This window comes from Tamandua tetradactyla, chromosome 22 (assembly GCF_023851605.1).
Source record: "Tamandua tetradactyla isolate mTamTet1 chromosome 22, mTamTet1.pri, whole genome shotgun sequence".
NCBI classification, from domain to species: domain Eukaryota; kingdom Metazoa; phylum Chordata; class Mammalia; order Pilosa; family Myrmecophagidae; genus Tamandua; species Tamandua tetradactyla.
Genome location: NC_135348.1, coordinates 40,631,234 through 40,655,869, shown reverse-complemented (window position 1 = coordinate 40,655,869; position 24,636 = coordinate 40,631,234). Strand labels below are relative to the sequence as shown.

General features: G+C 34.3%; 1 protein-coding gene across 5 annotated transcripts in view; it reads left to right on the top strand.

Annotated features, from left to right (window-relative positions):
- The window catches only part of HSPA4L (heat shock protein family A (Hsp70) member 4 like), a 64,245-nt gene extending 41,829 nt beyond the window's left edge, over window positions 1-22,416 (top strand). For all 5 annotated transcript variants that reach the window (XM_077140075.1, XM_077140074.1, XM_077140076.1 and 2 more), the window contains 6 exons: window positions 3,822-3,959; window positions 5,756-5,881; window positions 6,428-6,535; window positions 9,988-10,107; window positions 14,977-15,138; window positions 16,880-22,416. In XM_077140075.1, the coding sequence (XP_076996190.1) occupies window positions 3,822-3,959; window positions 5,756-5,881; window positions 6,428-6,535; window positions 9,988-10,107; window positions 14,977-15,138; window positions 16,880-17,071 (846 nt within the window). In that variant the 3' untranslated portion in view covers window positions 17,072-22,416. The remainder of the gene's footprint in view (window positions 1-3,821; window positions 3,960-5,755; window positions 5,882-6,427; window positions 6,536-9,987; window positions 10,108-14,976; window positions 15,139-16,879) is intronic.
- The last annotated feature ends 2,220 nt before the right edge of the window (window positions 22,417-24,636 follow it).

The following is a 24,636-nucleotide window of genomic DNA, read 5'->3' as shown; positions in this document are numbered from 1 at the left end:
TTATATTTTGGGTAACGTCTTACCTAATTTAACTTGTATGGTTAATTTAGTTGAGCACTGTAAGTACATGGAATCCTGAATAGGGGGTGAGATTTTATTTGTTTGTCCAGGTTAGGGTGATACCCTGATATTCCAGAGTAATTTGGGCAGTAAATAAAAAACATTTGCAGCAATATGGACTCCTACTTAATTTTGGTTTGGCCAGCCCTGCCCTATCTCTCCCACGCTTTTCACCCTTCCAAGGACTCGCTGGTGACTCCTGGGCCTGAGGGATCCGCGCCTGCCTTCTGGAAGGCCACCAGCACTGTGTTGCTCTGTTGGGAGATCCTGGCTGGTCTAGGCAGGACACGCGGGGTGCCAGGGCACAGGGTCCTGGGGCTGCTCAAGGTCCGGAGGAGGCCGCCTGACCAACTGCGCCACCTGCGTTGCTAGAAGGTCGAGTCCCGCCCACGGCAGGCCTTCCTGAGGAGGCCAAAGGGAAGATGAGGAGGCGTAGCCAACCCCATGCCTCTGGCTGCTTGCCAGGAAATAGCTGGAGACAGTTTTGCAGAATGGAAACACAACCTTGCTCCAGTATTCTAACTTCATCTCCATCATTTCCTTCTGTGACTGTACCGTCTCTCAGCATCAGTTTCCCCAGAAAACCACCTGAGCTGGAATGGATGGGTCCTATGAAGGTTAGAAGTAGGAGTGCTCGTCCGGTGAACATCTCTCCTTTCTTGTTAACCCTCTTAACATATGGATGAAGACAGTACAAAGTAAAGCACCCCCATCCATGGCCTGTGTGACTGATGGAGCAACCCATAGCTTACATGCCAGAATGCAGCCTACCAGTTTCTCCCAAGGAAAGCAAAAAACTAACGGTTCTCTCTTGGCCCTTAAACCTCTCGCCTATAACTAAGCCCCACTACCTGTCCACAAAAATGCCACTTCTCCTTACCCTAATTCTCCACCAATCACAAAATAACCCATCAGCTCTACTAACCCTCCTTGTCCCATGTAACAAAGCATATATAATACTATGCCACTCAATCTGAGGTGGGCTGAAGTTTATTCTTCAGAGCCTCTCTGCTGAGAGAGCTTCTCAATAAACGTCTCTCTTGCAATCATCAAAAAAAAAAAAAAAGGATTTGTCCCCTTGGGCGACTGCGAAGAAAGGAGGAAACGAACGTTCAACTTTCTCATTAAGAGAATTTCTGATATTCTCAGAAGTAGAGGGGACAACTAAATCAATAGGCTGATACCTCAATCTTGGTGTTTGCCCCTATTCAACTGCAAAGGAAAAGCTAAGCTTAATTATGGCTTAGAGTCACCCCCAGAGAACCTCTTTCATTGCTCAGATGTTGCCTCTCTCTCTCTCAGCCAATTTGGCAGATGAACTCACTGCCCTCCCCTGTACATAGAATATGACTCCCAGGGGTGTAAATCTCCCTGGCAATGTGGGATAGAACTCCTGGGATGAGCCAGTCCCACATTAAGAGATTGAGAAAGCCTTCTTTACCAGAAAGTAGAAGAGAAAAATGAGACAAAATAAAGTATCAGTGGCTGAGAGATTTCAAACAGAGCCAGGAGGTTGTTCTTATGCGGTATATAGATACCCTTTTTTGTTTGTGGTATATTGGAGTGGCTGGAGGGAAGTACCTGAACTGTAGAGCCGTGTTCCAGTAGCCTTGATTCTTGAAGATCATTGTATAAAGATATAACTTTACATTGTGACTGCATGATTGAGGAAACCTTGTGTCTGATGCCCCTTTTATCTAAGATACAGACAGATGAGTAAAAAATATGGATTAAATGAATAAATAATGGGGATAACGGGTAAAATAAATTGGGTAGATGGAAATACTGCTGGTCAATGAGAAGGGAGGGTGAAGGCGTATGGGATGTATCAGTTTTTTCTTATTTCTTTCCTTTTTCTGGAGAGAAGCAAATGTTCTAAAAAATGATCATGGTGGTGCATATGCAACTATATCATGATATAGTGAGCCACTGATTGTACATCATGTGTGGACTGTATGTGTGTGAAGATTTGTCAGTAGAAATATTTAAAAAAAAAAATGAAGCAAAAGAAAACCTACTATGTGCTAAGAAAAAAATCATAATTTTATTGGAGAAAATGCAGAATGGAACAAGCAAAATGAAGAAAACTTTAATTATCAGCCCTGTGCAACTACTAATCTGCATTCTATCAACAGATTTTTCTATTCTTCACATTTCATATAAACAGGACCGTATACTGTGTGATCTTTTTTGACTGCCACCTTTCACTTAGCATAATGTTTTCAGTATTCATTTGTGTTGTAGTATGTATCTGTGCATCATGGTTTTTTTTTTTGCATGGTCAGTAACTGGGAATCAAACCCAGGTGTCCAGCATAACAGGTGAGAACTCTGCCTGCTGAGCTACCGTGGCCCATCCTGTATCATGTATTTTTATAGCTGAATAATACTGTATGGATATACCACCTTTTATCCATTCATCAGTTGGTGAACATTTGCGTTTCCACTTTTGGGCTTTTGTGATTTGTGTTGCTGTGAACATTTATGTTCATAAGGATTTTTTTCCTCCTTAAACTTTTTATCTTGCAATAATTTTGTACGTACTAGGACAATTGCAAAAATAATGCCAAACCCATACGGAGAATTCCAACATACCATCCTCCACCCCATACCCAGATCCACCAATTTTAACATTTTGCCACGTGTGTATATCATTCTGTCATTATCTATCAACCTGTTTATCCATTTTTTAAATATTTGAGAGTAAGTTGTAAATACCATGTTCCTTGAACATGTTCTTCCATGTACATTTCCTAAGAACAAGGTTTTATGTAATTTATGTAACTACCTTAATTACAAGACCTTTAAATTGAATTTAGAGCTTTCCATCTATATACAGCTTTTTTATATGCCTCGATAATTTCCTTTTTGTTCTTTTCACCTCTATTATTATATCCAGTCTAGGATCATGTATTGCATTTAGTTGTCATTATCATTTTAGTTATTCTTTTTTTATAATTGTGGAAACATATATAAAATATAAACTTCCCCACCTCAACCACTCTCAAGCATACCATTCAGTGGGATTAGGATTAATCACATTCACAGTGTTGCATTACCTTCACCAACATCTATTACCAAAATTTATCAATCACCCCAAACACAAATCCTACACATTCATTATGCACTAACTCCCCATTTTCCATCTCCCACCCCATCCCGATAAAACCTATTCTCTACTTTCTGTTGCTATGCATTTGTATACTCTAGAAACTTGTCAGCACTTATTTTCCCTTTTTTAATACGGCCATTCTAGTTGGTATAAGGTGGTCATGTACAACTTTAGATGTGGATGTATGTTTTCATTTTTCTTGGGTGTATACCTAGGAATGGAAGTGCTGCGACAGAAGATATCTGTACAGTTAATATTTTGAGGCACTGCCTAAATGTTTTTCAAAATGTAACATTTTATGATCCCGCCAACATTATATAAGGGTTCTGTTTTCTCCACATCCTGGCCATATCTTCTTATTTTCCTTTATTGTCATTATTGCATTCATGCTACTGGTTATGAAATGGTATCTTATTGTGGTTATGATTTGCATTTCAGACCCAATATTTATTATGTAAGAAGGATTTATCATACACAGAGTATAAAACATTATTAATATGAAAGTAATATTTTTAAAATAAATAAATTGAATAAAATATGATAGGTGGTAATGGTTTTGTTTGATTTGTTTTACTTTTTTGTTTCACCTGAAATCATTCTCTTAAACTGGTTTTAGAAATGTATACTTTTCTTTTGCATTTCTTTTGCAGTCAGCAACCTCAGACAAACAAGACAGATCAAACCAAACCACTAAAAAAGGAAAAGTCAAGAGTATTGATCTACCTATCCAGAGTAGTCTGTGTAGACAGCTTGGCCAAGATCTCCTCAACAGCTACATTGAAAATGAGGTATATAATTTTGAGTTGATGTTGCAAAGGTGGTAGATTATCTGAAATTTTATGGACGTTAAAGATTATCCTTAAATTTGGGGTGCTAGGTCATAACTCCTAAGAGATTATTAAATACAACATTGAACTACTTTATTTTGGACAAAATGCCCAGCTACATTAATATCTTAAGTACAGTATAGCTTTCATTTTAGTTATATGAAAAACAGAGATTGTCTCTCTGCTAGCAAAAGACCATTCTGAGAATCTAAGGAGATTTAACCCTCTTATTTTATTTATGGTAACACCCAACAGAAGTATTAGCAGCTTCCCCCGTCTAATGCATTGCTCTTAATACTTAAGGATCTATTCAAAATGTTTTTTAAAGACTTGCATTTTACATTTTTAAAAAATATTTTCATTGTTAAAACTACTTATATATTCTTGCCTGTTTACATGTTTAATTTTACAGTCTCTTGAGGAAATGAATTTTGTTTACCAGCAGCTGTGTAAAAAGCCATTTATTTTCATTTTGAAGTTTTTTGAGTGATGGTTCCTAATTTTTATAAGCTTGGCTGGCTTAAGAGAGGTCAGTCTTTATTCAGGTGCCTTATATTCTAACCATCTGCTGCATATTATTCTAGGAATTTCCTCAAGAGATTTTTGACTTTATAAAAGCTTGTTCTTTTTACTGCCTACCCAAAACTCAAATAATATGTTCATTAATTATTAAAGGCTGCATTTTACATGAAACAGACATTCTTGGAGGACCAGAATAATTAATAAATTTTTTTTAAATTAGAGCAGTTGCATGTTTATAGAAAAATCATACAGAAGATACAGAGTTCCCATATGCCACCCTCATTAACACCCTGCATTAGTGTAGAACATTTGTTATAACTGATAAAGGAATATTATTAAATTGTACTGTTAACTGTAGTCAAGGTTTACATTAGAGTTCCCTGTTCATGCTGTACAGTCCTATGTTTTGTTTTGTTTTAAAATTTGTACTTTAGTATCATACAACCTGAGATTTCCCCTTTTAACTGTCTTGAAATACATAATTGAATGCTATTAATTATGTTCACAATGATATGCTGCCATCACCACCATCATTACTGAAACTTCCAGAACTTGCATGTTTTGAGATTAATTTTCCCAAAGGAATGAATTGTGGGGAATCACACCTATGGCAAATAATTGTGTATAAGATAAGATTTTTCCTAACTTAAAATTTTCACTATTTCAGAGTCAAAATGTTAATGTATTATAATTTATAAAGGGAACCCTGTGTTTAAAATACCATGTTTTCATGAAGAGGAAGATTTTGTTCTTCAGGTTTGCCACATGTAGGGACTCTGTTTTTTTTTTTTACATTTGACTATAATAGTAATAATTTTTGCGGACATCTTTAAACCCTTTGACGTTTTATTTAATCATCAAAATAAACCTCTGTAGCCAAGGTTCTGTTAGATAACCTACATTTTCAGGAAGAGGAAACTGAGACACAGACCAACTTGCCCAAAGGCACAATGAACCCAATAGTCTCTCTCCAAAGCTTGTGATTATACATTATCCTGCTCTTAACTAATATTTGTTCAGCACCAGTTATATTCCAGGCGCTATACTTACAGTGTCTTTTTAACAGTTCTATGAGGTATAAGTACAGTTATAATCTCTATTTTATGACGCAAAAACTGAGGCTTAGAGAGGTGAGATTTCTTACCTTAGATTTCCAAGCTAGTAAGAAGGAAACCTGAGATTGGAACCTGACCATGTATAATAAGATCATGTCTAATCTGAAACTTTTTGACTAGGGGAAGATGATAATGCAAGATAAGTTAGAGAAAGAAAGAAATGATGCTAAGAATGCTGTTGAAGAATATGTGTATGATTTCAGAGACAAGCTGGGTACTGTCTATGAAAAATTCATCACTCGAGAAGTAAGTCTAAATTTTATCATTTTTTTTCTTTATTGGAGAAGTTGTGGGTTTATGGAACAATCATGCATAAAATGCAAGATTCTCATATGCCACCCTATTATTCAGACAACCTTTTAACCACATTCAGATATATATTTCAGTGCTGTTAATTCCATTCACAGTGGCACAGCACACCATTACCATCAATTAACATTTCCATTGTTCCAAATAGGAACCTGTACATTGTAAGCCTTAACTTCCCATTCCCCATTCCTACCCCATCCCCTTATAATTTTTTTAGAACTATTTAAATATTTACTTGAGAATGTTAGTATATGTTAAATAAAGATAATCTTTGTTATTGTTGTCCAAATTCTTGAGTTCATATGGGGATGGTTCTTAGTTATTTTTCTAAATTGCAAAAGTGTGTCAAAAAATGTTTTTAAATAAGTCAGAAAAATCTGGAATTTTATCTCTTATGCTTGAAAAAACATTTCCATCCTTCCTTGATGACTTTGAATTCTATGGAGAGCCTTTTCAGTCCATGTCTCTTAAATGTTTAACTAGGACTTCAACAAACTGTCTGCTATTTTGGAAGACACAGAAAATTGGCTTTATGAAGAAGGAGAGGATCAACCTAAACAAGTTTATGTGGATAAGCTTCAGGAACTAAAGGTAAATTGTTTTTGAAGTTCATGGTGATGTTGAACAGTACATTTTAAGTTTTTTAAAGACTGTGGAATAAAAGTACAGTGAATGTTTTTAATATGTTACCTGAGGCAAAGATGTATAAGAAGAAATATTCCCTCTAATTTTTAAAGTATTTTGAGAGGAGAGCAATGCTACACAATAATTGAAACCAAATAATATATAATCATAGTTGTCTTCCAAGATAATCAGACATAAATTATTAGCAGACCACCAGAAAGTTAGTGAAGACACATGTTTTTGAGGTGTCTTTAACAGATGATAAATTTTTCAACTAACTAAGTTGCCCTTCTTCTCCCCTTCTCTGCTCTTACTTTGGGGACTAGTGCTTCACTGCGTTTTGCTTCCTATTGCAACTGATAGACACCTGATGAGGCAAGGACATCAAAAATAGCTGCTGCCAGAGCTTAGACTACCTATAGGTGTGCCTAAAAGTTACTTCTGGAGACCTCTTCTGTTGCTCAGATGTGGCCTCACTCTCTCTAAGCCCAACTCCGGGAATGAAATCATTGCCCTCCCCCTACGTGAGACATGACATCCATGGGTAAAAGTCCCTCTGGCGACGTGGGAGATGACTCCCAGGGATGAGTCTGGCCCTGGTACCATGGGGTCAACAATTCCATTCTGACCAAAAGCTCTAATAAAGTATCAGTGGCAGAGAGAGTTCAAATAGAGTTGAGAGGCTACTCTGGAGGTCACTCTTAAGCAAGCTTCAGTTAGACCTTGCTACTTATCATAACCTGCCAAACCCCAACCAGGACCATTCCAGCTAATCCTAAAGAATACTTAGGGCTATATATAAGATTCCACAAGGGTTCCATGCACTAGAGTAACTTCCCAGAAACCTACAACCTCCAGATGGGTCCCTAGTCCAGATAAGTCCTGAAACCTAGCCCAGCCTCTCCTGAACATCAAATAGTTCCATCTCCATACCCCATGTTAGTGACAGACCTTTTCAATATGAAAAAGTTAGAATGGCTATAACCCAAAAACCCCTTAAGAGAGGAATGGAAAGATCAAAGGTGATGGTGGAGTTATACAGTGAATATAGGATTTAACAAATGAAGATGAATGCTGAATCATTAAATTGATATCTCTTTTAGTCTCCAGTATCTTAGAGCAGCTAGAAGTAAAACCTAAAATTGTGGAGGTGTAATGTCAAAACTCTGAAATTTGTTCTACAAATAATTGTGGTGTGGTGCTTTGAAATTTATTGCTTTTTTGCATATATGTTATTTTTCACAAAAAAAGAAGGAAAAAGAAGTCGATTGTGATGATAAAAAAATACTTAAGCCTTCTAGCCTCCTATATTCTGGAACAGCTGGAAGGAAAAATATAAGAGGATTGTATGGTAGCCCATGACAAACTCTGGGATTTGTTTTGTAACCACTTGTTGAAGAGTGCTTTGAAAACTATTGCTTTTTTATTTCATTGCTTTGTATATATGTTATAAGAAAGTACAAAAAAAACCATAGCCACTGCCACTGTGCACCCTCTGTTCCCCTCCCACCCCACACCACCACACAGGTTTGATTGTCCCTACACAAAGAAATAAGAAGAGTTCTCCACCAGGTCCATTTTAGGCCAGTGGTATAATTGTAAGGAAGGACCACACTTTCTCCATTTTTCCCTGCTACCTACCCAGTCTCCCCTGAAAAAGAAGAAAGAAAAAAAAAATAAAGCGATTAGAAGTTCATATTGAAGGGATGAAGGAATATTTCAGTTTTTCTATCTTAGCGTGGACCATAGCACTGCTGTAATGTGTGTGTGAATTATCTGGAACTCTTAGGAAATCCAGATTCTGATTAAGTAGATCTAGTATGCCCAAGATTCTTCATTTCTAATAAGCTCCACAGTGATGATGCTGGTCCGTGGACCATTCTTTTGAGTAGCAAAGAATTACAAACATGCTAAATGATGCCATTGATGAGATTTTTTTGGAATATAGGAAAAGGCAACCCTTTAAAACTGTGGAGTAGGATGGAATAGGATTACATTTAAAAGCAAAGGAAGTTGGGCAGGCCACGATGGCTCAGCAGGCAGAGTTTTCACTTGCCATGCTGGAGATCCAGGTTCGATTCCTGCTGCCTGCCCATGCAAACAAACATACATACACAAACAAATAAGCAAGCAAGCAAAGAAAGTTAATATCTTAAAAAATTATCTTCATGCTAATAAATTGCTTCCATAAAAATTAATTAGAAAGCAACTATACAACAGAAGTTTTCGATAGCAGAACTAGACATGATTCATGTTTTGCCTTCTTGGTGTTTTTTATTCCCTATCTCCCTAAAAGAAATGTATGTATTTTGAACTCTAAGGAAAAACCAGGCAGCTGAGACCAATAAACATAACAAAAAAGCCCAAAAGCTCCCAAAAAGGATTATTTTGCCCATGATATAAGTAATTGTAGAAATTGATGTTACAGAAATTTTCAGATTTTACTTTATTTTTTTTTAGGTGGTTTTTAAAAACTAAAACTGCAGTACTTGCTCCCATTTAAAAACAGTCAATAAGAAGCACAGTCTAAACAGACTAAGTTCAGTTAAGTATCCTGGAACAAAAGAAGGTGAAATCCAAAAAAAGTCTAGAGTTTAGTTAATAGTAATGTACTAGTGTTGGTTTCTTCATTTTGACAAATGTGCCAAGGTAGTTTAAGATATTAACATTAATGAAAGACAGGAGAGAGGAATATGGATCTCTCCCTGTATTACCTTTGTAACTCTTCTGCAAATCTAGAATTATTCTAAAATAAGCTTATTCTTTTAGGCTTATAAAGGAATTTGAAAGAAAATGTCTAATGATACCAGAAGAAATATCATTCTTCCTAACATGCTCCTTCAATCCCCACAGTTATAGAGACTTTTTAATGTTTAGAAACGTAGAAATTCCCATTATAGGCACCTGGAGCAAAGGGCTAAAAAGTATTAAAAACAAAACAAACCTACACACAGAGCACACATTTTAATCTAATGATTAAATACAAATATAAAGTATTCAGTAGTTATTAAATATTAGGATGTCCCATTAATCATGCTACTTTTTAGAAGTTTTATATGTGTATATATTTAAAGCCAAGTTTCACATCCATGAATTCTGCATACAGTATGGTTCTCATGGTTTTCTTAGTTTTATAGTTTAGTAAACTTGTAACACCTAACTTTATAGGAGTAAAGTTTTGATTGGGACTTGGGGTTTGCTAGGAATCAAGAGATAAAATCTGTGTAGGCATCCTTGCCTATGTAGGATTGAATAAGAGTATCGCCACTGGACTCACTTCCATTTAGGGAAATAAGAGGGGACATATTTTAATTTGAACAGTTACCTTCCTAATCCTCATCCTATGAGGGACTCAGTGAAAGTTATTTTCTGTTAAAGCTCAAATAATGCCTACTTTAAAAAAAATTTTATATTAACAGAAATATGGCCAGCCTATTCAAATGAGGTACATGGAACATGAAGAGAGACCGAAAGCTTTAAATGACTTGGGAAAAAAGATCCAACTTGTCATGAAAGTGATAGAAGCATACAGAAACAAGGTATTGAATTCACGAAGCCAATTGTCAATGATGCCATGCATGTGTTACATGGAGAGGCTGGGGTAAATCTTGAAGTATTCAGCCACAGCTACGGCAGAAACTTTATGCACCAAACTTAAAATGTTTACAATTAGAGAATTATCAGTAAAGGTTTATTATATATTTAAAATACAATGTGGGGGTGGGGTGGGCAGTGGTGGGGTAGTGGTGGGGCAGTGGTGGTGCAGTGGCAGAATTCTTGCTTGCAATGCCTGGAGACCCAGGTTCAATTTCCAGTGCCTGCCCATGTGAAAAAAAGTTCAGTGAGGGTCTCTGAACCAGATTAAGTCCTGAAACCCAGAGAGGCCAGGCTCATCATAACCTCAGCTAGTTCCATCTCCGTTCCCCATGTTATTGACAACCCCTTCCAACATGAAAAAGTTAGAATGGGCATGACCCAAATACCCCTTAAAGAGTGAAGGAAAAAGATCCAAAGTGATTGTGGAGTTACACAGAAGAGGTAGGGTTTAACAAATGAGTATGATTGCTGAATCATTTATTTTAGTCTCCAGTATCTTAGAACAGCTAGAAATAAAAACCTAAAATTGTGGAATTGTAACCCATACCAAACTCTGAAATATGTTCTATAACTAATTGTTGCAACATGCTTTGAAATGTATTGCTTTCTTCTATATATGTTATTTTTCACAAAAAAGAAAAAAGTTGATATGATGATAAAAAAATATTTATTCCTTCTAGCCTCCAATGTTCTGGAGCAGCTAGAAGGAAAAATCTGAGATGATGGTATCATACGCCATGACAAATTCTGGGATCTGTCCTGTAACTACTTATTGAAGAGGGCTTTGAAAACTATTGCTTTTTTCTTTGCCATATATATGTATATATATATAAATATAAATAATATATATATATTTTTCAAAAATATAAATTTTTGAAAGTTAAAAAAAAATACAATGAATGTATGTGGCTTTCATCTTTTAAAATTCCACTGAAACCACATTGTTCGAAGTTAATCAAGGAACCAAATCCATTTTCTTCTTAGAGATTTCATTTACAGGTTTTTTTTGTATAATGAAAAAGAAGTGCTGTTTGGACCTTTTTATTACTGACCACTTTAAACCTGGACTCTGCTTATCTTTATTTTATTCCTTAGCCTCTTCCTTTTTTTTTTTATTCTTTTAAGTGCATACTCAAATCTGTATTATTAACCTTGATGTTTGAGCTTCATTTTAAGCCTCAGTATGTAAAGAATATCTCCATTTGGAGATAATAATGAAATTTTACATTAAGCTTACTGCTTTTTTCCTTTAAATTCAGAGTTCGCAAACCTCCTCTAAAGAACCAAATGCTGCTATTTTAGGCTTTGTGCCCTAGTTTCCGTCAGAGCTTATTCAGTTGTGCCATTACAGTGAGAAAGCAACCATAGACAGTATGTTAACAAATGGATGTGGTTGTACTCTTTTAACTTTTTAACTTTTTATTTATTTATTTATTTATTTTGCATGGGCAGGCACCAGGAATTGAACCTAGTCTCCAGCATGGCAGGCAAGAATTTTGCCACTGAGCCCCCGTTGCCCCCCCCAAAACTTTATTTTAAAACAGAGGCAGCAATTCTGATTTGACCTGCAAGCCATAGTTTGTGCACCCTGCTCTAATACCCACTGTAATCTTACAGTTTTTAATCATTAATGGTAAAACTGGATCCGTCGACAAGGGAGGCCAGCATCAGAAAGATTCAGGTGCTGGTGTTAGAATAATGGGTGTGTATTTATCAAGCACTTAGTGAATTTTAAGCACTTTACTTGGATTGTCTTACTTTATTCTCACAAGTATATTCGGTAAAGATAGTTAACACTGTTATCTTCCCTTTACATATAAGAATATAAACTGGAATGCTTAAGCAACTTGTCTAAAATTCCACAAATATTAAATCATAAAGTCAGGGTTCTAGAGTAAACAGTCTAAACTCAACAGACTCTTAGCAGCTAAACTCTGGTTTTCCACTACACAGTGTGAAAAGAGGTTACTTATTTTAGAAATAAATAACTTGTGAATTTTGTAAAACATAGATTGTAATCCAGGGTATATAGCCAAATCTGAAGGAAAAATCCTTTTGAATGTGCCTGCATTTGACAGTGCACAAATACAATATAAGAATAATGAGAAGATGATGCAAAGTACCGTTGGGAGAATGGCAGGAAAGAGGGAAGGTTCAAATTCCCCATGTGGGAAATTCCTGATAATTCTAACAAGCAGTGGGGACAACCAAAGCGATAGGCCGAGCCCTCAATCTTGGAGTTTGTTCTTATGAAACTTATCCCCACAAAGGAGAGGCTAAGCTTACTTAAAATTAGGCCTAAGAGTCACCCCCAGAGAACCTCTTTTGTTGTTCAGATGTGGCCTCTCTCTCAGCCAACATGGCAAGCAAACTCACTGCCCTCCCCCTCTCTACGTGGGACATGACTCCCAGGGGTGTGGACCTTGCTGGCAGTGTGGGACAGAAATCCTAGAATGAGCTGAGACTCAGCATCAAGAGATTGAGAAAACCTCAACTGAAAGGGGGAAGAAAGAAATGAGACAAAGTGTCAGTGGCTGAGAGATTTCATACAGAGTCGAGAGGTTTTCCTGGAGGTTATTCTTACGCATTATATAGATACCACCTTTTTAGTTAAGGTATATTGGAGAGGCTGGAGGTGGAAGTACCTGAAAATGTAGAGCTGTGTTCCATAGCCATGTTTCTTGAAGATGATTGTATAATGATACAGCTTTCACAATGTAACTGTGTGATTGTGAAAACCTTGTGTCTGATGCCCTTTTTATCTATGGTATGGACAGATGAGTAAAACATATGGATTAAAAATAAATAATAATAGGGGAAACAAATGTTAAAATAAATTTAGTAGATTGGAATGCTAGTGACCAATGAAAGGGGAGTGGTAAGGGTATAGGAAAAAATAGGGGAAACAAAGGCTAAAATAAACTGGGTAGATGGAAATACTAGCAGTCAGTGAGAGGGAGGGGTTAGGGTTATGGTATATATGAGTTTTTTCTTTTAATTTCTTTTTCTGAGTTGATGCATATATTCTAAGAAATGATCATGGTGATGATATTGTGAGTTTTTGATTATAACCAAAAATGGAATGATCACATGATAAGAATGTTCATGTTTGTATATGGTTATGTTTAAAAAAATTAAAAAAAAAATACAGGTGGAAGCAAGCCAAGTGTGTCCCTAGCTGATGAATGTATAAATAAAGTATGGTATATATATTAAAAAAAGAAGAAGAAGAAGAAGAATGAGAAGATGGAAGGGAACAGGTAGAGATGAAAACACCAATACTCTAATCCAGTATTGGAGGCTCCATATACAATTACTTAGCTCCAGTACTCCCCGTGCTTTAGCAGTCTTGTTGAGTGTGCTTGTTGAAACTCAAGCATTTAAGTTTTATGCCAGGCTCTCTTATAGGTGCTGAACTGCAGTATCAAACAAAACTTGAACCTGTTTCTGATATGTTTTACATTTCAGTAGGGAAAGGTGAACAATAATAGTTTACTCTAAAGTATGCCAGATGATAACAGGCCAGAGGAAGTGGAGGAAGAGAGAAGGGCAGACTAATAAGGTGACATGAAAGATTCAGTTCTCTGATGACTGGAAGAAGAATGTTCTAGGGAAGAGCGATTTGAGAGCCCCAAGGGGAGAACTTGTTGAAGGAATAGCAGGGAGGTCTTATTACTTAAAGCAGTCGGGGAAGAAGGGGGAGTAGCAGTTAACCAGATTATAAAGGGTCTAGAAGGCCATTATAAAATGTTGGCTTTAATTCTAAGAATTAATTGAACATTTTGAGCGGAGGAATAAAATGATCTGACATTTTTCTAAGGATCTGGAATCTGAGAGCCAAAAATGACTCCAAGGATTTTGGCCTAGAAGGAAGAAGTTGCCAATTACTGAGATGGGGAAAACTGGAAAGAGTAGGTGGGGAGGTTTGAGACATAGGCTTTCCGAACTTTACAAGTTGGAAGCTGTGTATAGAGTCAAGAATTCTGGGAAGAGGGTCAGGCTGGAGATTTTTTTAAAAGCATATAGATGGAGGGAGATAAAGGGAGAAACCAGAAACACAAACTTACCAAGAAGTGATCATGAATTAGGAAAAAATTCAAGAAAATAGGGTGGCCTAGAAACTGAGTCAAATGTGATGGATCTGTAAGTTGTACTCAGTGGAAAGAGGACCCAGGTCTCTAAGGAGTCTTCATGCTTGAGAAAAATAGCATCCACTCAGTTCTCTGTGAAGTATTCTTTCATTCTCTTTAACTTTATTTTTTGTGTCCAACACATGATCATTAGATCTTGCTGAAAAACTTTTCATAAATATTGGATATAGCATTTCTTCCTGGTTCTCTGGCTATTATCTAACCATGACCTCTTAGGTTGTCTCCTATTTGTGCAGCTGCAGTTCTCTTTTTCAGATAGAATATCATTATACCATTCTCAACAACTTACCTTATGTTCTGCTGTAGATTGAGAATTTCCTGTACAGCTTACTCTGTGCCTCCTGTTCAACCTTATTTCTCTTTATTGCCCCAAGAAGTTCCTTTCTGTGCACCTTTTTTCTTGCCTAAGTTCTTTTCCCTTGAGTATCCTCCAATAATCATTCTTTTCCAAACCTGATATTTTCAAAAAGCCTTTTCTATTTAAGCCCACACTGATTTTTTCTTTTCTCTATCTTTTCAGTTCCATGTAATTTACATGGCTTCCTCACATCTTTCATATGTGAGATATACACTCATTAAGAATTGAGGTCCATTAAGCAGAAATTATCAATAAGTTGGTGATTACTGAAAAATCTATTACATTAAAGTTTTTTTTAATAGGATGAAAGATATGATCATTTGGATCCTGCTGAAATTGAAAAAATTGAAAAATATATCAGTGATGCCATGAACTGGCTGAACAGTAAGATGAATGCACAGAACAAACTAAGTCTCACTCAAGATCCTGTGGTGAAAGTTTCAGAAATAGTTGCAAAGTCAAAGGTAAAAATTTTTTTTTTCATTTGGCACTAAATTTCTTAAAGGGAGTTGTACATTGAGAAATTAATATGAAAAAGATCTTAGAAGAACAGAAATTTAAGATGATTTTTTGTTTTTTTAGAAGGGGTTCTTTTTAATTCTAGATGGGGCATTTCTGCTCCTTGATTCAATTTGTCACATACAACAAGACTGGTTTTTAAAGTTCAAGCGTAATCCATAATGAATAAAGCAATATGACAGCATCTCTGACTGTAAAACATTTTTATTTCAGACTTATATATCGGTTAAGAACCTTTAGATTCCATTGTGTCCTTTGCAGTATAAGACTGTTTTGGATGTAGTGTAAATGTTTAAAATTCCATTGTAATGTTTTAATTATAAGATAAATTTTACAATTGAAAAAATATCAAAGATATAAAAAACACCATGAAAAACATGGGGATAAAGTTTTATAATAAAAATCAACATCCAAAAAAAAAAAGAAATCAACATCCAAGTGACAGATTGGTTAAGCAGTTAACAAAAGATGACATATATGTCCAGAAAATATGAAAAAGTATTTGTCCTTATTGGCAATCTAAGAAATACAAATCTTTTTTTTTTTTTTTAACCTTTCTGATTTGGTTTCGATTATATTATAATCTTTGCCACAGTTGGCAAGGGTATGGAGAAATGGGTGCTTTCCTTGGGAAAATGGGTTATATTTTTTTCTATAACATTGTGTAGGTAGGAAATACACATTGAAATTTAAAGTATCACCTTTAACACAGGAATCACAGTTCTATATTGACCTAAGTTGAGCACAAGTGCATGCAGATATATATATACTCTTACTTTACAATAGCAAAAAGTTGGAGATGACCTGAATATCAGTAGGAAACTAGATGAATAAATTGATGTACCCATACAATATTGTACATCCATTAGAATATATTTGAGATACAGAGGTATTTTTTTTAAAAAAAGCAAGTATTGTTCTTATAATCACATAAAGCAATTGATGTATTTTCATTCTGAAAAAGTTCTCACAAGTTGTGATAGGTAATTTACTCCTATCAGATGAGACACAAAGTATGACATCACTCACTTTGCCACTAAAACAGTCTACATAATAAGTTATTCCCTCTCTTTCCATCCCTTCTTCAATTTCTTTGACATTGACCTTGAACATAATATTTGTGGAATGGTCTTATATTTTCTGTGTAAAAAAGAAAGGAAATAGAAAATGTGTTGTATTTCAAATTAACTTATATTTACTTGCATGACTTTTTACCCAGTGCCTTATTGATGTTCACCAGAAAATGTTACTCAGTTATTTTGAAATAATAATGCTGTTAGTGTGTATATGTGTATGATTCCACTTATTAAAATTGTTTTCATTTAAATTGTGAGAAATTTCCCTTTATGAAATAAGCAATATTTGATATTTTTATCACAAACCATTAGGCATGATTTAAAGGAATGAATTAAAAATTATTCCTGCTAAAATAAACTATATTTAAATTAAGAGGAAATATGTTTGAGAAGTTAAATGGGAAAAAATATTTTTAAAGATTCAGTAATTTCTGATCTCCACTGATGTGCAGTTGTCCAGAAAACTAAATCCTTTTTTGAGATATTTGAAAAAACAGTTATTTAGCTGAGCTAACATAATTCAGATATATGGAATTATGTGGAAATTTGGAAAGTTAATGGTAACTTGTTCTATAATATTTTTAATATAATCAATTTTCTTTTGTTTTAGGAACTGGATAATTCCTGTAACCCCATTATTTATAAGCCTAAACCGAAAGTAGAGGTTGCTGAAGACAAACCGAAAGCTAATAGTGAACACAATGGACCAGTAGATGGACAGAGTGGGACCGAAACTAAACCAGATACAACAAAAGACAGCTCTCAGCATACTAAATCTTCTGGAGAGATGGAAGTGGACTAAGTCTTAATTTTTCTTTTACATAATCCAAAAACAGTGCAAGTAACCACAGGGTCCATTCTTCTTTTACATCTGGTACACACAACAGATGTTCAGTTGTTCTTAGCCACTTTTTGTCATTTGTTTTTTGCAATAGTTTTGAAAAGTGTTTTATAATGAGTGCATCTCTGTTCATTTCCATTGCTGGTTATGTGAAGCTTTAGCTGAATATAGATTTACAAGTCAGTTTAAGCTTTCCCAGTATATTTTATAGCAAACATGCAGGATTGATATGTAGCTGGCAACAATCTCCCTTATTTTAAGCTTCTCCTTGGATAAACTTCCTTTATTCAGGAAAGGATACTGTATTGCACTATTGCAGAAGCATAGATGTAATTACATTGTTATTTTGAGAAACAAAATTGAAATTTGATGTAGTTTAAAGCCACTGAGGCAACTGACGTTTTTCTAGTTACTGTATTGTTTTAATTTAAGTTTGAAAAATATATAAGAGGCTTGCCGACAAGTTAGTTCAGCTCATGTTATACCATGAGAACTCCAAAGCTTTGTTGATGTCACATAAATGAACTAAAATGTAGGTTGATAGGGAAAACACAGTTTTATGTTAAGGTGACACCAGCAGTTTGCTGCTTTTATTAGTAATGTGCTTGATATTTACTGAGAGTAACCCAGTGCCCTTTTCACTTGAAACTTTTCTCACCTACTTCTCTTAAAGATATTAACTGCTGCTAAGGTAATGCTAGCCTAAAGATACAAAAGCATTTCTGGTGAAAATAACTGCACAATAGGGGGTAAATTCTGTTGACCTACTCAGATATGCATGTCTTATTTCAGTTTTAATAGTTGTTTGGTTTTCTTAGTTGATTTTTCTAATAATATCTTAATGCAGGTTAGGGAGAAATGGCACAATGTATTGCATTATATCCATTCATCACTGACTGACTTAATGTTAAGATATAGAGTAACACTATTAAATAAGTAGTAATACTTGAAAAAGGAGCACTTATACCATAAAACTTAGGAAGTAATGCTTGTAATGAACTCTGTTACATATCAACAGGCAAATATAGAATGTTACATAGTGTAATATGACATGATGTGATTAAATTATAGTTCCTGCTGTTACATAACCTGTTGAAACCTTGGCTCCAGTTTTGGTGCTTCTTATATAAATTATATGGGAGAAGGGAATGTAAAATTAAGATAATAGTAAGGACCCGATCTGTGCTTCATCACCAGACTTGTTCAATTTTGTCTAGAGGCTTGAAACTAAGCATGGAAACAGACTGAATTGATGTTTCAACTTTCAAGAGAAAGAAGCTTAGGCAAAAATATGGGCACTTGTGTTTTTAATGCCAATCAAAAGAGATTGACCTATGTCAAAATTTTGAAAGGCTCACCTTTTCCCAAAGCTACGTCTTTATATTAAGAGAAATTAATACTAACTTTTTTTAAGTAGCAAAAATTGAGAGTATAATATCTTTAGGGATAGTCATTATTTCTCACAACTAGTTCTCTAAGAGAGATTTTGTTTCTACAATGTAGTCTGCACTGAAAGCATAGTAAGGAGCAGTACATTTTGCAGGGATTTTTATTCAGTCTTTTGAGGAGAGGTGTCCCTTTTTGCATTTAAGAAGTCACATAAACACAGAATATTTTTTAATGTCTTGTAGTCTTAAAACTTTCCTTTTCTTAATACTATTAAAATGAAATACTTTTATCTATTAGTACCACACTTTTTAAAAAGCATATACCAGTTACTTTCATTTATTATGTTTAAGCATCTTGGCTTTTTGTCTAAAACAAGTGTAGTATTATTTATAGGTTCAGTATAGGTCCATTGCAGAAAGAGCATGAAGATTATGAAATGTATAATGGTATACATAGGGAGTTTATAGCTCTTTATCTTGTTTTAATAAAGTATCCACTTTGTTAGGAGCTAAGTTTCAAACACTTCCTGGAAATGTTAGAGCAGCACTTTCTGCATTTAAATTAACTAACGTATAACCTAACCTTTCCCATTCCTACTCTTAAGTCATTTTGAATAGTTATGTGTTTTAGTCAAATGTATAACATTCCAGTTCTTGCAACTATATATAACAACATTTAATTTAATAAATTAAATACATATGAAAATATGTATACTTTTCTTACCCATTTATTAGACTTAAATGGTGTTTTCAAATATAATGTGTAGTTAGTTATGAATATATTAATCAAAGAGAATATGTTCTCCTTAATACAGTTTTGAGTAGAAAGCATTAATGGTTCAGTTTAATGTTAATCTGCATTGAAGTATTCAATGCTGGACAAAAAAAAATTTTTTAAGATTTTTTTCAAAATAATAAGCCATTATGCTAGAAGTTATTTTAAGAGATGCATAGTAAAATAGGATGTTTTCCCGTAGTAAGCAAATGAAAAGAAAGTACGTAGGAAACATGTAGAATGATGATAAATACAGAATAATTAATATACTTCATGGGAAAAAATCATAAATTGTCTTGATTTCAGACACTGACTCATAATACTGAAATGTTAATAATGATTTAAAAACAAAAATTGTTAAATAGTATAATAAAAGAAGGTTTCAGATGTTTTAATTCTGTAGCAATAACAGAATTCTTAAGTTTTAAAGGAACGAGAAAACAGCACACTAAAGAATTTACTTATTGAGATAACAGATAATGGAAAGAAGTAAAAATTTCTTGGAATTTTTTTTAGTTCAGTTTTTACCATATATGATTGTTTTCTGGATAGAAGTCTTTAAAGTGAATATTGGAACTCAGTTATCAGTATAACAGTGGCAATGTTAGAGCTATTTTTCAAAGTTACAACTTCGTTAACTTTTGAAAAATTATCCCTATTTAAAGGAAAACAGTTTTTTTAAATACAATGATCAAATTAGCTGATTTCATTTTGAACCAATATTGATATACGCATCCTTCCATTTTCATAAGTTGAATTACAATAAGCCTTTTAATGAGTGCTTTTAGGATTTTGTTTTGTTTTTAATAGTTGATATTTGGTAGCCCACAACAATTAAAGCCTTTGTATTAATTTATACACCATGAAAGTTTTAATTTATACACCATGAAAGTTTTAGAAGAGATCCTCAAATGAGTAGAAAACTGTAACTTCATCTTTTTTATAACCTTTTAGAATTTTACAGCAGGAAAACTTAAATGTTATTTTGTGGTTAAACTCTGGAAGTTTGTGTTTTAGGTGGGATCAGGATATTTTATCTATAAAACCTAAGACACATCTAATTGTATTAACATATCAATATTTAACTCACAGTCTGGTGGATTGATTAAGTTAGCCCGTGATGACTTTCAAATGCCAGAAATATAAAGTTTAATTCTAACTATCAATCCATTTATTTTCTTAAAGGAGTCATTTAATTTCAGAGGACATAGACTTTTTGATTAAAAATACCAAGTTTAAAATTAACATTTGATTTGCATTAAAATCTGATTTAATCTTCAGTATGATTTAAAAGTAATTCCCAGGAAGCATATCATCTTTTCTTTTGATAAAAAGCGTAGCAGCTAAACGTTTAATGCATACCAAAGAACGAAGGAGCTTACTAAACTTTACGTAGTTTGCTATCACATCTTTAATTTGAAATACACTAATATTAATGTTTTTCCATATATTCTTATGTTAGGGGTTTCTTTCCTAGCAAAAGAACTTTGGATTTATAATACTGTCACATGTCTTTCTCAGTGGATTTTCTGCTAAGTTCAGTAGTAATTACATCAAACAATAAAAGGGCACCTAAGGGCAGTACAATGGTGGCTCAGTGGCAGAATTCTTGCCTGCCATGCCAGAAACCCAGGTTAAATTCCCAGTGCCTGCCCATGCGGGGAATAAAATGGGGGAGGGAGCACCTGAAATTCTAAGAACATTAACAAACTGAAAAGCTTAGAAGAAAAGAAGAAAGATGTCTGTAGAGTGTTCAGTACCTGTAGGTGATAATGGTTCTGTCGTCTTCTGGATCACTAAGGATACCTCTAGCATATTGTTAGAGTAAGTAAGTATTAAGAGAAAAGTATGTTTGTTAAGATATTGTTATGTTAAATGACTTGGAGCCTTCAAGTCAGAAAACCAAAACTAATAACTAAATCATGACCATTTGATTCAGTCTGCCAGAGGGTCCAACATCTAAAGCAATATAAAAAATTAATAGTTTGATCCTTTTTTGGCATCTCTAATTTACCATCATGTCCCAAAGTCATACAATGATTATTAGGGAAATGTTTTGATACCTAAAAATTACCTATCCTCTAAAGAGATTAGTGAAATTCAATATGTTTTAGATAGTTTAATTGCATTACATCATAAAAACATGTAGAAATGATCTTTCCTTTTATCCCATTTTAGCTATATTCTTATCCAGTTCTAGACTCTTAAATAACTGTTCTTTTCAAGTATGCTTTGCTTTTTTATTTTGAATTGTCCTGGATCTTTTATTTCATGGCTTCACTGATATTCTGTCACTTTGATATCTAATTTTTATACCTTTGTCTCCTTTTTATTTTTATTTTATTTTTTTTACATGGGCAGGCACCAGGAAACGAACCCGGGTCCTTGGGCATGACAGGCAAGCATTCTTACCTGCTGAGCCACCGTGGCCCTCCTTTTTATTTTTATTACAAAGTCTTACTGAATCTTTTGGCTCTAAATTCATTCATACTTGATAAGCCATGTTGCAGGTTTTCATACATTGTATCTGCAAAATGTAATAGTGAGATGAGTAGATATTTTGGCCTTAGAATACTTTTAAGTAGTTCTGTACCAGAAGAGATCGACTTTGTATGGTGTATTCAAGTAATCAGCATCCTCGTTTTCAATCATAAAATCAGTGTGACAAAATAACAAGATCAGAACTCGTTCAAAATAGTTGTTAAAAGAGTGGACACCTTCATTTCTTTGCTGTTTTCTGAATACGTACATGTGTTCTACCTCTTCGTCATTTCTCTAGTCTTAGAGTTTCTTCAATTTTTTGCTTCTGAGGATTTCAGTTAAAATGCTCTTGAAATCATATGGACCCCCCCAGAATGTAAATGTTAAAATGTAATTAGAATTGGAAACCCAGGTAAAGGAAATTTCAAAGTGTTGTATTTTTCCCCTAAAATAACTTTTATGACTTAGTGTCTTGGAGGGTTAAAAGTGGTCACCTTTTATATTCACTAAGATAAAGCCATTGTTGTTTAATACTACTCTGGATAGTATAAGGAAGCAGTTTTTTAATGAACTTACAAAATTGTTCAGTATTAATAATTTGGCATCCAAGTCATTTTCTCCTGTCCTCCAACCATTATTAAAGTAATTTATGTATATTGTGATTCTGACTCGAGTCATTAGTGTAATCTTACGTCTGGCAGTTTAATTCTACCACATTTTATTTCTAGGTTTGTGTTCAGTACAAACAGTGACCATGTAATTCAGAAAATCCTAAGAATGATGTATCTATAAAAGTCATTGAGTTTTGCATGCAGTAAGATCTTTAGCTTCAATAAGGGATATGAGAATGGTTTGTGATATAAAGTTGGTAACATAATGATATATATTTGGTACAGTTTGGGTACGAAACATATCCATAAAATTTTTTACATATGGCAGTATAATAGCATATAAAACATACCCATGTGTGTAAATTGCATCTTCATACTAATGGAAAAACAAGTAGCAATTGATAATAAAATGCAATTTGTTTTCGGATGGCAGTGCACATTGTCAAGAGGTCATGTAATTATAATAAATATCTCCCTACTCCTTGAACCATGATTTTGCACTCATGAGTTTAATATTCACATACTGAATTTCACTTAAGATAGTTTGTGGACAGGGTCATATTAAGGTCATTTATAGAAATTTGCTTGCAAATGTGTTTTTTTAGTAAATTGGCAGATTTTTCCTATATTCAGATCCTCTTGATTCAGAAAACTAAAATAGCTTGCTATGTTGGAAGAAGTATTTACAAAGAATAACTTAGATTCTCAGTAGGCATAGGGGAGCTCCCTGCTTCTCTGAGAACTGTTGTTTATGATAAATAAATAGCTTAATGTGTTGTGGTAAGAAAATGACTGAGGTCCAATGGTTAGAAAAATTAAGCATGAAACACAAGTCAGACAACTTGTGAAAAATTTAAAGCTATAGACCCTAGGTCCAAAAAGTTTTATACTTCCATGTGTGTGAAATTTTGCATACAAGAATGTGCATTCCAAGAATTCCCTCTTTGATCTTTACAATGGAGTGCAAAAGAAAAAATATATATAACATGCTGAAAAACATTTAATTCCTAATTTGTTGTTGTTTTTTAATATACTACTATTTAGTCCAACCCACTATTGTTTCTTACCTCTATTATCGCAGTAGTGTTCCAACTAGTGGTATTGTGATCTCTACTCCCAACACAAATTGTGAAAAGATTCTTTTAAAACTTGCCTCAGAGCATATGTCACTCTTCTGAGCAGAACACTTACATAGCTCCATAGCACTCAAGGAAAAGCCAGGTCCTCATCATGGCCTACAGGGTCCCACATGATCTATATTAGCTCTTTAACTTATTCTTTTACCACTTCCACCCCCCCTTAATCACAAAGTTACAGCCATAGTGGCCATATCCTATTCTAAAAACATGGTAAAACTGCTGAAAAATAAAGAGGACACCTTAAAAGCTTCCAGGAAAAAAAATTACCCCTTAAAGAGGCGATAAGACTAATGAGCTGCTAAGTTTTTAATAGAAATGATGGAATCCAGAAGTGAAAGAAACGAAATTTTTAATAAACTTAAAGGGATGAAGAGAAGAACTACCAAACTGTAATCCTATAACCAGTGAAAATATCCTTCAGAAATAGAGACTAAATGCTCTCATACAATAATTTGCTCCTATCAGATCTGGAGTAAAACGAGTACTAATAGGGTGTTACTCACAGAAAAGGAAAATTCACCAAAAACAAGTATGTAAATAAACCTTGAAGAACATTAAATACAAAATTTTACAACAATGTGGGAAAATATATGATAACAAGGAATTAGTGTTGTGAAACACATAGCCAAAATCAGAATCTGATTCTGAGTTGGGAAGTAAATTAAGTCTCAGATGCTCTTTTGGCAGCCACAAAAAGGAAATGCAACTCGAAATTCAACTGATAGTTTATATGGGGCAGTTGCTATTTGCCTTTATAGACATGACGCATACACACCCGTGTGTTTCTGTTACAGTTCAGTCTCATTCCTAAATATTAATGTTGTGATGCCATCTTTCACTGTATACCCATCTTTTAAAAGTTCTTAAATTTTTTTTAAGAATTTTTTATTGTGGTAAAATTTATCATTTTAACTCCTATTAAATTTACAATTCAGTGGCATTAAATACATTCACAATGTTGTATAATTTTCAGCACTAGTTCATCATCCCAAACAAAAACTGTACCAATTAAGCAATAACTTCCCATTTTGCCTCCCACAAGCCCCTGGTTACCTCTAATCTACATTCTCTATGAATTTATTATCAATATTTCATACAAGTAGAATAGCAATAGTTATCCTTTTATGCCTGG